We start from the raw sequence: 18,170 nt of genomic DNA, 5'->3' as shown, positions 1-18,170 counted from the left end.
TGGAGCTTAACTGCCATCAGTTTAAAGAATATATTTTGCCTTTTAACCATGATAGGAAAGTATGAACAAAAAAACAAAAAAAAAACGATGACCCGGGACCTGTCGTCAAAATCCCAAAAGTATGAAAAAAAAAAAACATGACCCGGGACTTGAACTCAATTTTTTTGTGGATGGAGCTTAACTGCCATCAGTTTAAAGAATATCTTTTGCCTTTTAACCATGATAGGAAAGTATGAAAAAAAAAAAAAAAAAACGATGACCCGGGACCTGTCGTCAAAATCCCAAAAGTATGAAAAAAAAAAAAACATGACCCGGGACTTGAACTCAATTTTTTTGTGGATGGAGCTTAACTGCCATCAGTTTAAATAATATATTTTGCCTTTTAACCATGATAGGAAAGTATGAAAAAAAAAAAAAAACGATGACCCGGGACCTGTCGTCAAAATCCCAAAAGTATGAAAAAAAAAAAAACATGACCCGGGACTTGAACTCAATTTCTTTGTGGATGGAGCTTAACTGCCATCAGTTTAAAGAATATATTTTGCCTTTTAACCATGATAGGAAAGTATGAACAAAAAAACAAAAAAAAAACAATGACCCGGGACCTGTCGTCAAAATCCCAAAAGTATGAAAAAAAAAAAACATGACCCGGGACTTGAACTCAATTTTTTTGTGGATGGAGCTTAACTGCCATCAGTTTAAAGAATATCTTTTGCCTTTTAACCATGATAGGAAAGTATGAAAAAAAAAAAAAAAACGATGACCCGGGACCTGTCGTCAAAATCCCAAAAGTATGAACAAAAAAACAAAAAAAAACATGACCCGGGACTTGAACTCAATTTCTTTTTGGATGGAGCTTAACTGCCATCAGTTTAAAGAATATATTTTGCCTTTTAACCATGATAGGAAAGTATGAAAAAAAAAAAAAAAACGATGACCCGGGACCTGTCGTCAAAATCCCAAAAGTATGGAAAAAATAAAAACATGACCCGGGACTTGAACTCAATCTCTTTGTGGATGGAGCTTAACTGCCATCAGTTTAAAGAATATATTTTGCCTTTTAACCATGATAGGAAAGTATGAAAAAAAAAAAAAAACGATGACCTGGGACCTGTCGTCAAAATCCCAAAAGTATGAAAAAAAAAAACATGACCCGGGACTTGAACTCAATTTTTTTGTGGATGGAGCTTAACTGCCATCAGTTTAAAGAATATATTTTGCCTTTTAACCATGATAGGAAAGTATGAAAAAAAAAAAAAAACGATGACCCGGGACCTGTCGTCAAAATCCCAAAAGTATGAAAAAAAAAAAACATGACCCGGGACTTGAACTCAATTTCTTTGTGGATGGAGCTTAACTGCCATCAGTTTAAAGAATATATTTTGCCTTTTAACCATGATAGGAAAGTATGAAAAAAAAAAAAAAAACGATGACCCGGGACCTGTCGTCAAAATCCCAAAAGTATGAACAAAAAAAACAAAAAAAAACATGACCCGGGACTTGAACTCAATTTCTTTGTGGATGGAGCTTAACTGCCATCAGTTTAAAGAATATCTTTTGCCTTTTAACCATGATAGGAAAGTATGAAAAAAAAAAAAAAAAAACGATGACCCGGGACCTGTCGTCAAAATCCCAAAAGTATGAAAAAAAAAAAAACATGACCCGGGACTTGAACTCAATTTTTTTGTGGATGGAGCTTAACTGCCATCAGTTTAAAGAATATCTTTTGCCTTTTAACCATGATAGGAAAGTATGAAAAAAAAAAAAAAAACGATGACCCGGGACCTGTCGTCAAAATCCCAAAAGTATGAAAAAAAAAACAAAAAAAAACATGACCCGGGACTTGAACTCAATTTCTTTGTGGATGGAGCTTAACTGCCATCAGTTTAAAGAATATCTTTTGCCTTTTAACCATGATAGGAAAGTATGAAAAAAAAAAAAAATCAGTTTAAAGAATATCTTTTGCCTTTTAACCATGATAGGAAAGTATGAAAAAAAAAAAACGATGACCCGGGACCTGTCGTCAAAATCCCAAAAGTATGAAAAAAAAAAAACATGACCCGGGACTTGAACTCAATTTTTTTGTGGATGGAGCTTAACTGCCATCAGTTTAAAGAATAGATTTTGCCTTTTAACCATGATAGGAAAGTATGAAAAAAAAAAAAAAAACGATGACCCGGGACCTGTCGTCAAAATCCCAAAAGTATGAAAAAAAAAAAACATGACCCGGGACTTGAACTCAATTTTTTTGTGGATGGAGCTTAACTGCCATCAGTTTAAAGAATAGATTTTGCCTTTTAACCATGATAGGAAAGTATGAAAAAAAAAAAAAAAACGATGACCCGGGACCTGTCGTCAAAATCCCAAAAGTATGAAAAAAAAAAAACATGACCCGGGACTTGAACTCAATTTCTTTGTGGATGGAGCTTAACTGCCATCAGTTTAAAGAATATCTTTTGCCTTTTAACCATGATAGGAAAGTATGAAAAAAAAAAAAAAACGATGACCCGGGACCTGTCGTCAAAATCCCAAAAGTATGAACAAAAAAAACAAAAAAAAACATGACCCGGGACTTGAACTCAATTTCTTTGTGGATGGAGCTTAACTGCCATCAGTTTAAAGAATATCTTTTGCCTTTTAACCATGATAGGAAAGTATGAAAAAAAAAAAAAAACGATGACCCGGGACCTGTCGTCAAAATCCCAAAAGTATGAAAAAAAAAAAAACATGACCCGGGACTTGAACTCAATTTCTTTGTGGATGGAGCTTAACTGCCATCAGTTTAAAGAATATATTTTGCCTTTTAACCATGATAGGAAAGTATGAACAAAAAAACAAAAAAAAAACGATGACCCGGGACCTGTCGTCAAAATCCCAAAAGTATGAAAAAAAAAAAACATGACCCGGGACTTGAACTCAATTTTTTTGTGGATGGAGCTTAACTGCCATCAGTTTAAAGAATATCTTTTGCCTTTTAACCATGATAGGAAAGTATGAAAAAAAAAAAAAAAAACATGACCCGGGACTTGAACTCAATTTCTTTGTGGATGGAGCTTAACTGCCATCAGTTTAAAGAATATATTTTGCCTTTTAACCATGATAGGAAAGTATGAACAAAAAAACAAAAAAAAAACGATGACCCGGGACCTGTCGTCAAAATCCCAAAAGTATGAAAAAAAAAAAAACATGACCCGGGCCTTGAACTCAATTTTTTTGTGGATGGAGCTTAACTGCCATCAGTTTAAAGAATATATTTTGCCTTTTAACCATGGTAGGAAAGTATGAAAAAAAAAAAAAAAAACGATGACCCGGGACCTGTCGTCAAAATCCCAAAAGTATGAGAAAAAAAAACATGACCCGGGACTTGAACTCAATTTTTTTGTGGATGTAGCTTAACTGCCATCAGTTTAAAGAATATATTTTGCCTTTTAACCATGATAGGAAAGTATGAAAAAAAAAAAAATACGATGACCCAGGACCTGTCGTCAAAATCCCAAAAGTATGAACAAAAAAACAAAAAAAAACATGACCCGGGACTTGAACTCAATTTCTTTGTGGATGGAGCTTAACTGCCATCAGTTTAAAGAATATCTTTTGCCTTTTAACCATGATAGGAAAGTAGGAAAAAAAAAAAATACGATGACCCAGGACCTGTCGTCAAAATCCCAAAAGTATGAAAAAAAAAAAAACATGACCCGGGACTTGAACTAAATTTTTTTGTGGATGGAGCTTAACTGCCATCAGTTTAAAGAATATATTTTGCCTTTTAACCATGATAGGAAAGTATGAAAAAAAAAAAAAAAACGATGACCCGGGACCTGTCGTCAAAATCCCAAAAGTATGAAAAAAAAAAAACATGACCCGGGACTTGAACTCAATTTCTTTGTGGATGGAGCTTAACTGCCATCAGTTTAAAGAATATCTTTTGCCTTTTAACCATGATAGGAAAGTATGAAAAAAAAAAAAAAACGATGACCCGGGACCTGTCGTCAAAATCCCAAAAGTATGAACAAAAAAAACAAAAAAAAACATGACCCGGGACTTGAACTCAATTTCTTTGTGGATGGAGCTTAACTGGCATCAGTTTAAAGAATATCTTTTGCCTTTTAACCATGATAGGAAAGTATGAAAAAAAAAAAAAAAACGATGACCCGGGACCTGTCGTCAAAATCCCAAAAGTATGAAAAAAAAAAAACATGACCCGGGACTTGAACTCAATTTCTTTGTGGATGGAGCTTAACTGCCATCAGTTTAAAGAATATATTTTGCCTTTTAACCATGATAGGAAAGTATGAACAAAAAAACAAAAAAAAACGATGACCCGGGACCTGTCGTCAAAATCCCAAAAGTATGAAAAAAAAAAAACATGACCCGGGACTTGAACTCAATTTTTTTGTGGATGGAGCTTAACTGCCATCAGTTTAAAGAATATATTTTGCCTTTTAACCATGATAGGAAAGTATGAAAAAAAAAAAAAAAACGATGACCCGGGACCTGTCGTCAAAATCCCAAAAGTATAAAAAAAAAAAAACATGACCCGGGACTTGAACTCAATTTCTTTGTGGATGGAGCTTAACTGCCATCAGTTTAAAGAATATCTTTTGCCTTTTAACCATGATAGGAAAGTATGAAAAAAAAAAAAAAAAACGATTACCTGGGACCTGTCGTCAAAATCCCAAAAGTATGAAAAAAAAAAAACATGACCCGGGACTTGAACTCAATTTTTTTGTGGATGGAGCTTAACTGCCATCAGTTTAAAGAATATATTTTGCCTTTTAACCATGGTAGGAAAGTATGAAAAAAAAAAAAAAAAACGATGACCCGGGACCTGTCGTCAAAATCCCAAAAGTATGAAAAAAAAAAACATGACCCGGGACTTGAACTCAATTTCTTTGTGGATGGAGCTTAACTGCCATCAGTTTAAATAATATATTTTGCCTTTTAACCATGATAGGAAAGTATGAAAAAAAAAAAAAAACGATGACCCGGGACCTGTCGTCAAAATCCCAAAAGTATGAACAAAAAAACAAAAAAAAACATGACCCGGGACTTGAACTCAATTTCTTTGTGGATGGAGCTTAACTGCCATCAGTTTAAAGAATATATTTTGCCTTTTAACCATGATAGGAAAGTATGAAAAAAAAAAAAAAAACGATGACCCGGGACCTGTCGTCAAAATCCCAAAAGTATGAAAAAAAAAAAACATGACCCGGGACTTGAACTCAATTTCTTTGTGGATGGAGCTTAACTGCCATCAGTTTAAAGAATATCTTTTGCCTTTTAACCATGATAGGAAAGTATGAAAAAAAAAAAAAACGATGACCCGGGACCTGTCGTCAAAATCCCAAAAGTATGAGAAAAAAAAACATGACCCGGGACTTGAACTCAATTTTTTTGTGGATGGAGCTTAACTGCCATCAGTTTAAAGAATATCTTTTGCCTTTTAACCATGATAGGAAAGTATGAAAAAAAAAAAAAAACGATGACCCGGGACCTGTCGTCAAAATCCCAAAAGTATGAAAAAAAAAAACATGACCCGGGACTTGAACTCAATTTCTTTGTGGATGGAGCTTAACTGCCATCAGTTTAAAGAATATCTTTTGCCTTTAAACCATGATAGGAAAGTATGAAAAAAAAAAAAAAAAAAACGATGACCCGGGACCTGTCGTCAAAATCCCAAAAGTATGAAAAAAAACAAACATGACCCGGGACTTGAACTCAATTTCTTTGTGGATGGAGCTTAACTGCCATCAGTTTAAAGAATATATTTTGCCTTTTAACCATGATAGGAAAGTATGAAAAAAAAAAAAAAACGATGACCCGGGACCTGTCGTCAAAATCCCAAAAGTATGAACAAAAAAACAAAAAAAAACATGACCCGGGACTTGAACTCAATTTCTTTGTGGATGGAGCTTAACTGCCATCAGTTTAAAGAATATCTTTTACCTTTTAACCATGATAGGAAAGTATGAAAAAAAAAAAAAAAACGATGACCCGGGACCTGTCGTCAAAATCCCAAAAGTATGAAAAAAAAAAACATGACCCGGGACTTGAACTCAATTTCTTTGTGGATGGAGCTTAACTGCCATCAGTTTAAAGAATATATTTTGCCTTTTAACCATGATAGGAAAGTATGAAAAAAAAAAAAAAACGATGACCCGGGACCTGTCGTCAAAATCCCAAAAGTATGAAAAAAAAAACAAAAAAAAACATGACCCGGGACTTGAACTCAATTTCTTTGTGGATGGAGCTTAACTGCCATCAGTTTAAAGAATATCTTTTGCCTTTTAACCATGATAGGAAAGTATGAAAAAAAAAAAAATACGATGACCCAGGACCTGTCGTCAAAATCCCAAAAGTATGAAAAAAAAAAAAACATGACCCGGGACTTGAACTCAATTTTTTTGTGGATGGAGCTTAACTGCCATCAGTTTAAATAATATATTTTGCCTTTTAACCATGATAGGAAAGTATGAAAAAAAAAAAAAAACGATGACCCGGGACCTGTCGTCAAAATCCCAAAAGTATGAACAAAAAAAACAAAAAAAAACATGACCCGGGACTTGAACTCAATTTCTTTGTGGATGGAGCTTAACTGCCATCAGTTTAAAGAATATCTTTTGCCTTTTAACCATGATAGGAAAGTATGAAAAAAAAAAAAAAAAAACGATGACCCGGGACCTGTCGTCAAAATCCCAAAAGTATGAAAAAAAAAAAAACATGACCCGGGACTTGAACTCAATTTTTTTGTGGATGGAGCTTAACTGCCATCAGTTTAAAGAATATCTTTTGCCTTTTAACCATGATAGGAAAGTATGAAAAAAAAAAAAAAAACGATGACCCGGGACCTGTCGTCAAAATCCCAAAAGTATGAAAAAAAAAAAACATGACCCGGGACTTGAACTCAATTTGTTTGTGGATGGAGCTTAACTGCCATCAGTTTAAAGAATATCTTTTGCCTTTTAACCATGATAGGAAAGTATGAAAAAAAAAAAAAAAAATGATGACCCGGGACCTGTCGTCAAAATCCCAAAAGTATGAAAAAAAAAAAACATGACCCGGGACTTGAACTCAATTTGTTTGTGGATGGAGCTTAACTGCCATCAGTTTAAAGAATATCTTTTGCCTTTTAACCATGATAGGAAAGTATGAAAAAAAAAAAAAACGATGACCCGGGACCTGTCGTCAAAATCCCAAAAGTATGAAAAAAAAAAAACATGACCCGGGACTTGAACTCAATTTCTTTGTGGATGGAGCTTAACTGCCATCAGTTTAAAGAATATCTTTTGCCTTTTAACCATGATAGGAAAGTATGAAAAAAAAAAAAAAAAAACGATGACCCGGGACCTGTCGTCAAAATCCCAAAAGTATGAAAAAAAAAAAACATGACCCGGGACTTGAACTCAATTTCTTTGTGGATGGAGCTTAACTGCCATCAGTTTAAAGAATATCTTTTGCCTTTTAACCATGATAGGAAAGTATGAAAAAAAAAAAAAACGATGACCCGGGACCTGTCGTCAAAATCCCAAAAGTATGAAAAAAAAAAAACATGACCCGGGACTTGAACTCAATTTCTTTGTGGATGGAGCTTAACTGCCATCAGTTTAAAGAATATCTTTTGCCTTTTAACCATGATAGGAAAGTATGAAAAAAAAAAAAAAAACGATGACCCGGGACCTGTCGTCAAAATCCCAAAAGTATGAACAAAAAAACTAAAAAAAACATGACCCGGGACTTGAACTCAATTTTTTTGTGGATGGAGCTTAACTGCCATCAGTTTAAATAATATATTTTGCCTTTTAACCATGATAGGAAAGTATGAAAAAAAAAAAAAAAACGATGACCCGGGACCTGTCGTCAAAATCCCAAAAGTATGAAAAAAAAAAACATGACCCGGGACTTGAACTCAATTTTTTTGTGGATGGAGCTTAACTGCCATCAGTTTAAAGAATATATTTTGCCTTTTAACCATGATAGGAAAGTATGAAAAAAAAAAAAAAACGATGACCCGGGACCTGTCGTCAAAATCCCAAAAGTATGAAAAAAAAAAACATGACCCGGGACTTGAACTCAATTTTTTTGTGGATGGAGCTTAACTGCCATCAGTTTAAAGAATATATTTTGCCTTTTAACCATGATAGGAAAGTATGAAAAAAAAAAAAAAAACGATGACCCGGGACCTGTCGTCAAAATCCCAAAAGTATGAAAAAAAAAAACATGACCCGGGACTTGAACTCAATTTTTTTTTGTGGATGGAGCTTAACTGCCATCAGTTTAAAGAATATATTTTGCCTTTTAACCATGATAGGAAAGTATGAACAAAACAAAAAAACGATGACCCGGGACCTGTCGTCAAAATCCCAAAAGTATGAAAAAACAAAAAAAACAAAAAAAACATGACCCGGGACTTGAACTCAATTTCTTTGTGGATGGTGCTTAATTGCCATCAGTTTAAAGAATATATTTTGCCTTTTAACCATGATAGGAAAGTATGAAAAAAAAAAAAAACGATGACCCGGGACCTGTCGTCAAAATCCCAAAAGTATGAACAAAAAAACAAAAAAAAACATGACCCGGGACTTGAACTCAATTTCTTTGTGGATGGAGCTTAACTGCCATCAGTTTAAAGAATATCTTTTGCCTTTTAACCATGATAGGAAAGTATGAAAAAAAAAAAAAAAACGATGACCCGGGACCTGTCGTCAAAATCCCAAAAGTATGAAAAAAAAAAAAACATGACCCGGGACTTGAACTAATTTTTTTTGTGGATGGAGCTTAACTGCCATCAGTTTAAAGAATATATTTTGCCTTTTAACCATGATAGGAAAGTATGAAAAAAAAAAAAAAAAAAAAAAAAACGATGACCCGGGACCTTTCGTCAAAATCCCAAAAGTATGAAAAAAAAAAACCATGACCCGGGACTTGAACTCAATTTCTTTGTGGATGGAGCTTAACTGCCATCAGTTTAAAGAATATCTTTTGCCTTTAAACCATGATAGGAAAGTATGAAAAAAAAAAAAAAAACGATGACCCGGGACCTGTCGTCAAAATCCCAAAAGTATGAGAAAAAAAAACATGACCCGGGACTTGAACTCAATTTTTTTGTGGATGGAGCTTAACTGCCATCAGTTTAAAGAATATATTTTGCCTTTTAACCATGATAGGAAAGTATGAAAAAAAAAAAAAAAAAAAAAAAAAAACGATGACCCGGGACCTGTCGTCAAAATCCCAAAAGTATGAAAAAACAAAAAAAACTAAAAAAACATGACCCGGGACTTGAACTCAATTTCTTTGTGGATGGTGCTTAACTGCCATCAGTTTAAAGAATATATTTTGCCTTTTAACCATGATAGGAAAGTATGAAAAAAAAAAAAAAAACGATGACCCGGGACCTGTCGTCAAAATCCCAAAAGTATGAACAAAAAAACAAAAAAAAAACATGACCCGGGACTTGAACTCAATTTCTTTGTGGATGGTGCTTAACTGCCATCAGTTTAAAGAATATCTTTTGCCTTTTAACCATGATAGGAAAGTATGAAAAAACAAAAACAAAAACAAAAAAACGATGACCCGGGACCTGTCGTCAAAATCCCAAAAGTATGAAAAAAAAAAAACATGACCCGGGACTTAAACTCAATTTTTTTGTGGATGGAGCTTAACTGCCATCAGTTTAAAGAATATCTTTTGCCTTTAAACCATGATAGGAAAGTATGAAGAAAAAAAAAAAAAACGATGACCCGGGACCTGTCGTCAAAATCCCAAAAGTATGAAAAAAAAAAACATGACCCGGGACTTGAACTCAATTTGTTTGTGGATGGAGCTTAACTGCCATCAGTTTAAAGAATATCTTTTGCCTTTAAACCATGATAGGAAAGTATGAAGAAAAAAAAAAAAACGATGACCCGGGACCTGTCGTCAAAATCCCAAAAGTATGAGAAAAAAAAAACATGACCCGGGACTTGAACTCAATTTTTTTGTGGATGGAGCTTAACTGCCATCAGTTTAAAGAATATATTTTGCCTTTTAACCATGATAGGAAAGTATGAAAAAAAAAAAAAAAAAAAAAAAACGATGACCCGGGACCTGTCGTCAAAATCCCAAAAGTATGAAAAAAAAAAACATGACCCGGGACTTGAACTCAATTTGTTTGTGGATGGAGCTTAACTGCCATCAGTTTAAAGAATATCTTTTGCCTTTAAACCATGATAGGAAAGTATGAAAAAAAAAAAAAAAACGGTGACCCGGGACCTGTCGTCAAAATCCCAAAAGTATGAAAAAAAAAAACATGACCCGGGACTTGAACTCAATTTCTTTGTGGATGGAGCTTAACTGCCATCAGTTTAAAGAATATCTTTTGCCTTTTAACCATGATAGGAAAGTATGAAAAAAAAAAAAAAAAAAAAAAAAAACGATGACCCGGGACCTGTCGTCAAAATCCCAAAAGTATGAAAAAACAAAAAAAACAAAAAAAACATGACCCGGGACTTGAACTCAATTTCTTTGTGGATGGAGCTTAACTGCCATCAGTTTAAAGAATATATTTTGCCTTTTAACCATGATAGGAAAGTATGAAAAAAAAAAAAAAAACGATGACCCGGGACCTGTCGTCAAAATCCCAAAAGTATGAAAAAAAAAAAACATGACCCGGGACTTAAACTCAATTTGTTTGTGGATGGAGCTTAACTGCCATCAGTTTAAAGAATATCTTTTGCCTTTAAACCATGATAGGAAAGTATGAAAAAAAAAAAAAAAACGATGACCCGGGACCTGTCGTCAAAATCCCAAAAGTATGAAAAAAAAAAAACATGACCCAGGACCTGTCGTCAAAATCCCAAAAGTATGAAAAAAAAAAAACATGACCCGGGACTTGAACTCAATTTTTTTGTGGATGGAGCTTAACTGCCATCAGTTTAAAGAATATCTTTTGCCTTTTAACCATGATAGGAAAGTATGAAAAAAAAAAAAAAAAAAAAAAAAAACATGACCCGGGACCTGTCGTCAAAATCCCAAAAGTATGAAAAAAAAACAAAAAACAAAAACATGACCCGGGACTTGAACTCAATTTCTTTGTGGATGGAGCTTAACTGCCATCAGTTTAAAGAATATCTTTTGCCTTTTAACCATGATAGGAAAGTATAAAAAAAAAAAAAAAAAACGATTACCCGGGACCTGTCGTCAAAATCCCAAAAGTATGAAAAAAAAAAAAACATGACCCGGGACTTGAACTCAATTTTTTTGTGGATGGAGCTTAACTGCCATCAGTTTAAAGAATATCTTTTGCCTTTTAACAATGATAGGAAAGTATGAAAAAAAAAAAAAAAAAAAAAAACGATGACCCGGGACCAGTCGTCAAAATCCCAAAAGTATGAAGAAAAAAAAAATATGACCCGGGACTTGAACTCTGGTCGCCAAAATCCCAAAAGTGTTAAATGTCAGTGCTTAGACCACTAGGCTATAGGGGACAAGTGGAAAACAAATGTTTGTTGAGTATTTGAACCTCACTGCTAAGAAACATGAGAACAGAATCCGACGGCAAAAAAACAGCTGTCGGAATCCGTTCCCCCACCCTCATTATGAGAGGTTTTGATGAAGTGGCTCAAAAAAAGGCTGATTAAAATTTTTTGTGGATGGAGCTTAACTGCCATCAGTTTAAAGAATATCTTTTACCTTTTAACCATGATAGGAAAGTATGAAAAAAAAAAAAAAAAAAAAAAACCGATGACCCGGAACCTGTCGTCAAAATCCCAAAAGTATGAAAAAACAAGTTGCACTAAAGGCACCGGGTGGCGGTGCCACCGGCTTGGGCCCTCCATCGCTGCTTGCAGCTTTAATTATATATATATATATATATATATATATATATATATATATATATATATATATATATATATATATATATATATATATAAATATATATATATATATTATGTAAATTCTTTTTTCCCCCTATTTTTAACATATATATTATTAACATTTTTGGATGCTAAACTATTCTTTATTATAGGCTTTGTACTTTGTACACTTTGTACACTCACGTTCCAATATAGAAAAATTATCCTCTTCAAATGCGCAAAAATGTGCTTGGAAACATCACAGTGGAGCGGTGCTTACTATGAACGGCACAAACTGTACAAATGACTATTTAAACAGAGCAGTGTAATTTTTATATGTAAGGTTGACTATTTTATTATAATATTTTATTAAGGCTATAATGAACATGCTGCGATGTCAAGATTGCAATGCTGGAATGCTGTGTGTGTGTGTGTGTGTGTGTGTGTGTGTGTGTGTGTGTGTGTGTGTGTGTGTGTGTGGCTCGATCGAACAATGGAGACATAAAAACATACTCCGTCATTTTGTTCATACAGAACACACACACACACACACACACACACACACAAACATTTCAAGTTAAGAACAATTAAAATGTAATGAGTACACTAATTCATACAATTAACTTCAAGCTTTCATGTAATCTCAATGTGAACACTTTTATTAGTATAAAATTAGTTAGCTTTAACAAGCTAATCCACTAACATACTATTTTGCTGACATATTAGCAATAGTATGTTATACAGAAGCACTTGCTGTATGAGTGCAACAATATAAAGGTAATAATTGCTCTCAAATCAAGCTGCATGCACCACTTGTCACCATGATGGCATCTATCCTAAAACCAACATTAACAGAAATTCTTCTAAATTAGCATAACAAAACATTAATCACTACTAAATCTCCCACTTAACATTAGTCTGGCACACAAAAAAAATGATATTACACTTAATTTTAGCATTTACTCTCCCTTTCGAGTGCCATCGGCAAAGCATGCTGGGAAATAGACATCCCAGCCATTTCAGTTAAACTTAAGTTTGTCTAAATTAAAACTAATAATTGCATAAAACTCAAAACAATGAAACAGTTCAGTTTACTTAAAATATATCAGTTCTGTGAACTTGAAAGAAAAATAAAGTGCTAAATACTCATAAAAGTTAATTTGACTGAACTAATTAGTTTAATTAAGTTTGTCCTACTCAAACCAATTAAGTATTTTGAGCGTTAGGGTTTACAGACACCACTGCCAGCTGGATGCTTTCAGTAGTGGGTGGAACTAATGCTTAAGTAACAATCCCGTTGGCTAGGACTTAATTTTGTTTTGATTTCAACAAATCAGTTCACTGAATTGTAAGTTAATATTAAATGTCTGCAGAGAGAGTAGTCAATATATAAGAATCAAATAGTAACTTAGTTGTGATTTAATAATAAAGCATTAAATCAAATGAAATGAAATCATCAACAGTGCCTGAATTTAAGGAGAGTTTCAGAAGTTCACTAGGTTGTGCAGGGATGCCCAGAAGAACACTTTGAACAAGACAATGACAAACAATTTGTGGAAGATGCCACCAGATGAACCTCAGAATCACAGTTACTGCATGTTGTACTTGGGATATAAAAAAGTGCCTTCTGTTTATTCTGACTATTGTCTGATGTAATAAAGGTAAATAACAATAGTAGTAGTATCAGTAAAATAGAATAAATAATGAAGTATTTGTTGAGAATGATATTGTAGCAGTTTGTTTATGTGTACTGTAATCTACAGTATTTAAGGTATAGAGCCCAGCTAGTTTTACTCCAGTGAAACATTTATTTTTGAAAGTTAATTTCTGTAACAGATAGTTTTGGCTACACAAAAGCTATTTCTACATTTCCAACATCTCTGACCAAGAAAAAGATTCAGTTCATTAGCAGGGCCCTATATGGGGTGAGTTGTCACAATGTAACCTCAGTCAAATCAATTATGAAACAATTGTAATACACCTTCCCCATGTGACAACTACCCTTGTCTCCCCATACTGTTTTTATGGCCTACTATATATATAATACCATACATTATTTAATAAGTTGCTGACATAACTTCCCTTGATCCTGAAACCCTTTAAAAGTTTCTGCCACAATAGGTTTATTTAGTGAAACTGAGCTTTCACACATATACACAGCAGAGAGAAGAGACGAGGGAGAGTGAGTTCACTTCCCACATTTACCACTGAAAGGGAAGTTCTCCAGTCACCTTCAGCAGTGTCCTGTGACACAGTCCTTTATGAATCTCCTTTACATTTCACACATTTGGCATTACTTAATTAATAGGTTTTATGTAAAAATGTTAATGTAGATTTACAGTAGAAATAGTGTATTTTGCATTTTTTCCCCCTCAAAATTATTGTACAATCACCTCTCATGAATGTTTTAACTTATAGCATTAAGACTCCTTGTGGATTGTCTACATTACAGCCAGAAGAGGGCAGTAGTGTACCAGTTCTGTGAAGACCTGGCCTTCTTATGTATTTCTGCAGTCAGCGGCTGAATATAGATCTGCATTAGTGTACTTCTTTTACTGTATCTTTACACTACCGTTGCAAAGTTTGGGGTCAGTAATATTTTGTTTTTGAAAGAAATTTATACTTTTATTCATCAAGGATTCATAAAATGGATTTAATGACAGTAGCAAAAAATCATAATGTTACAAAAGATTTCTATTTTAAATAAATGTTGTCTTTGAACTTTCTATTCATCAATAAACCCTGAAAAAAGAAAAGTATCACTGTTTCCACAAAAATATTAAGCAGCACAACTGTTTTCAACAATAATAAGAAATGTTTTTGAGCACCAAACCAGCAAATTAGAATGATTTCTAAAGGATCATGTGACACTGAAAACTTGAGTAATGATGCTGAAAATTTAGCTTTACCATCACAGGAATAAATTACATTAAAAAATATATTTAAAAAGAAAACAGTTATTCAAATCATAATAACATTTCACAATATTATTGTTTTTACTATATATTTTTAGATCAAATAAACGCAGCCCTGGCGAGACTTCCAAAACATTCGAAAATCTTACCAACCCAAAACTTCTGAACGGTAATGTAAATGGCAGAAATAAATAGGGTAGATCATATGGCAGTATGTGGTTATGAACTTCTTTCTGAGTTCTGGATTTTGTACTGAATGAAATTTAGTTATCTGGACGTAGTGCTGAGGTATAACTAAAGATATACTTAAAGGAATAATTCACTTAAAAATTTAAATTCTGTCATCATTTACTTACCCTTGAGTTTTTTTCAAACCTGTATGGATTTCTTTCTTCTGCTGAACACAAAAGAAGATATTTTGAAGATTGTCAGTGACCAGACAGTTGATGGACCCCATTGGCTTCCATAGTAGAAAGAAAAAAATACTATGGAAGTCAATGGGGTCCGTCAACTGTTTGGTCAACGACATTCTTCAAAATATCTTCTTGTGTGTTCAGCAGAAGAAAGAAATCCATACATGATTGAAAAAACTTCAGGTTAATTAAATGACAAAAGAATGCTCTATGCCTTAAGTATATTTGATTGTGCTAAAATGGAACTATTGAAAGGATACTTTAGGTACACTTTAAATATCTTGCATTTAAATCCTAATAGTGATATTAAAACACATTTTAGGCTTAATAATAAGAAATGTGCATTGTGCAATAAAGAAGTCCTTCAAATAAAGTTTAATTATAATATCAAGCGATATATATCAGTATTTTAAATATATTTTGGTATAGGTTTTTATTCAGTAGGGAGAAACAGGGGAAGAGAAAGATCAGGGAAAAGCACAGAACCCGCTTTTGAAATCTTTCTAACCTTAAAGGTCCTGCTATCACAATACTTCATCCATCAGGGACGCGACGTGATAACCGCAGCCACAACCAGAAAACAAACTGAAACAGGAAGCCTGTAATAAAAAACCCGCTTGCTCTACACACAAAGTGTTACAAGAGCAATGTAAAAGTTGTCAAATGTCAGCCTGGAAGTATAACAGCCGAAGTTCTGACTTAACATCTGTACACAAATAAGCAGAAGTCTGCCTTACATTTTTTTTCTTTTTAGTAATCCATTTTACTCGACTCGGATGTCACAATATAGGGAAGAAAAGACCTGTCACTACATCAGTCTACTTCACAACTTCACTACTCTTTAACAGTTCTGGGCACAATCCCAGAAAGACCTAACTGCACATTTATTTACAAGTTAAATCCTGAAAAGATCAGTATTTCGAAGAAGAAAAAAAAGTTGAAATGACTTGAAGAGAGTTCAATGTTTTGAATTAAATAGATGTTTAACATTTAAAGAGATGGTTTAGGACATTAACTGTGCAGAGAGCATACGATGGATCTAAACATACAGCAAAGGGTAACAGTAAATCCACGAGGAGAAAGCCTAGTTTAGGACGTAGTGTACACATTCTAGTCAGAAACTTCATTACCATGCAAGGGAGCTCTCTCTTCAATAAGAGGAGGGTAAAGGCTCTGGGAAACGTGGTGCTTTACCATCTGTCTAGTGCCATGGCTGACAGATGGATCAATAACTGTAGGCTTATCATAGCAGAGTCAAAGGCGGTAAATCAGGGCGACTCAGAAAAGATCCTAATGAAAAGCAAACCCTCACCCAGATACTGATCACAAGTGTATCAAAGATATAATAAAAGCCGTCAGTGCTTTATTCTCAGAAGCGGTACAATAGACTCTCTCGCCATTAAAAACAGAGAAACTGACTATCAAAAAGTAAAACGTGTCACCAAGTTTATTGATAAAGTTATAAACAATACCTGATCTGCTTACTACATCTGCTAAAATCTGCAAACAATTGGCCCTTTGCTATCCCATGGGAAAGTAGCATGAAACGGTGAGCCAGCTGGCTCTTTTCAAGTGTATTTTGAAGCATTAAACTTTTAGCGATACAAAAACCAACATAGAAATGTTTTCAGATTCCCATTCATCGGTTTTGGACATAAAACTGAACGTGATATGAAAGTGCCACAGAAATGTCACCGGCACATGTGAGCAATTCATCTTTATAACCGAAAAGTATACATTAGACTTTAATTTGAATATGCTTTTTTTATATATATATACTCGTGGTGTGACTGTTATGTTTCTCTATGCCTACTATATTCATTCCCTCACTAATTTATGCAAAGACCTTTCAAGAGTGATGACAGCAGATAAATCCCAAGGAACACTCACATGAGAATGAAGTGGTACTTGACAGTATTGGTCAGGTCAGAAAAATCCACATCATGCGTATTTAATGTGGAGATGTCTTGAGGCTCATCAAGACACAGATCAAACTATGAATCCATCACACAAGAATATGGCAGAGCTAAGGTAGTAAAATCCATCTCATGTGCTCTAGACCTCAAATACGTAGATATTCTTCAGGTATTTGCAAAAAGTATCCGTTCAGATTATTTTATCCCTTTAAGCAGCTCTCGCTGATAACATGGTTTTAAACCCTAGGCTTAAGCAGTTCAGTAGAAGAGGGAATCTGAATGTTTGATTAATGTGAGGATGCGAGACATTTTGAGGTGTGAGAACAAAACCAACCGTAAAAGCAGAATATACTGCAGGAAAAAAACATGCAAAGTACCCCAGATTGTGTAAAAGGTATTATACCATGAGACAATGTGATGGTAAACTTTGCTGCTTGCTCTTGCTGCATAGCTGGCCATTCGTCACTGGGTAGACACTCTTCCATTTGGGTTTGTCCCAACAGCCACTGTACAGAAAAGAGGGCAGGACACAAACATCAATGATCCCTTATTTGACCATCGAGATTATATAAGCTAGAGCAAATAATAGGCTATCTCAGGGGTTTTCAAACTTGGGACAGAGGACGCCCAGGTGGCATTTGGGGAATTGTAAGGAGGCCTTGGAAATTTTTTTTAGTAAAACTATCAAAAAATAATAACATTATACTAAGCACATAAATTACTATTATAAAATAATTTAAATAGTTATATAGAAAGTAGAAAAAAAGTAATTATCTAAATGTACTAGAAATTAAAAAAACAATTCTTCAAAATAATATGTGAACATTTTTTAATTAAAATTAAATAAGATTAAAATAAATAAATTCTTAAGATAAATAAATACATTTAAAGAAAGAAATGTAATTACAGTTTATGTTAATATACAAATTATGTAACATAACAGAAATGTAATATTTTACAAATAATGATATTTAAAAAAAAATCAATATAACAATATACTACTTTTTCATATTTCTTTAACACATTTATAATATAAATGTTTCAATACAGTTTTAACATGCATTTTAAATAAATATTTATAATAATTTTTTTTTT

At 33.7% G+C, this 18,170-nt stretch overlaps 1 protein-coding gene across 2 annotated transcripts in view; it reads right to left on the bottom strand.

Moving 5' to 3' along the window:
- il12ba (interleukin 12Ba) overlaps window positions 1-18,170 on the bottom strand; it is a 176,178-nt gene that overhangs the window by 97,102 nt on the left and 60,906 nt on the right. For both annotated transcript variants that reach the window (XM_079630871.1, XM_079630872.1), the window contains one exon: window positions 17,479-17,581. In XM_079630871.1, the coding sequence (XP_079486997.1) occupies window positions 17,479-17,581 (103 nt within the window). The remainder of the gene's footprint in view (window positions 1-17,478; window positions 17,582-18,170) is intronic.

Source organism: Phoxinus phoxinus (assembly GCF_949152265.1).
Source record: "Phoxinus phoxinus genome assembly, chromosome: 12".
NCBI classification, from domain to species: Eukaryota; Metazoa; Chordata; class Actinopteri; order Cypriniformes; family Leuciscidae; genus Phoxinus; species Phoxinus phoxinus.
Note: the sequence above shows the minus strand (reverse complement) of the source record. Positions and strands in the feature narration are given on the sequence as shown.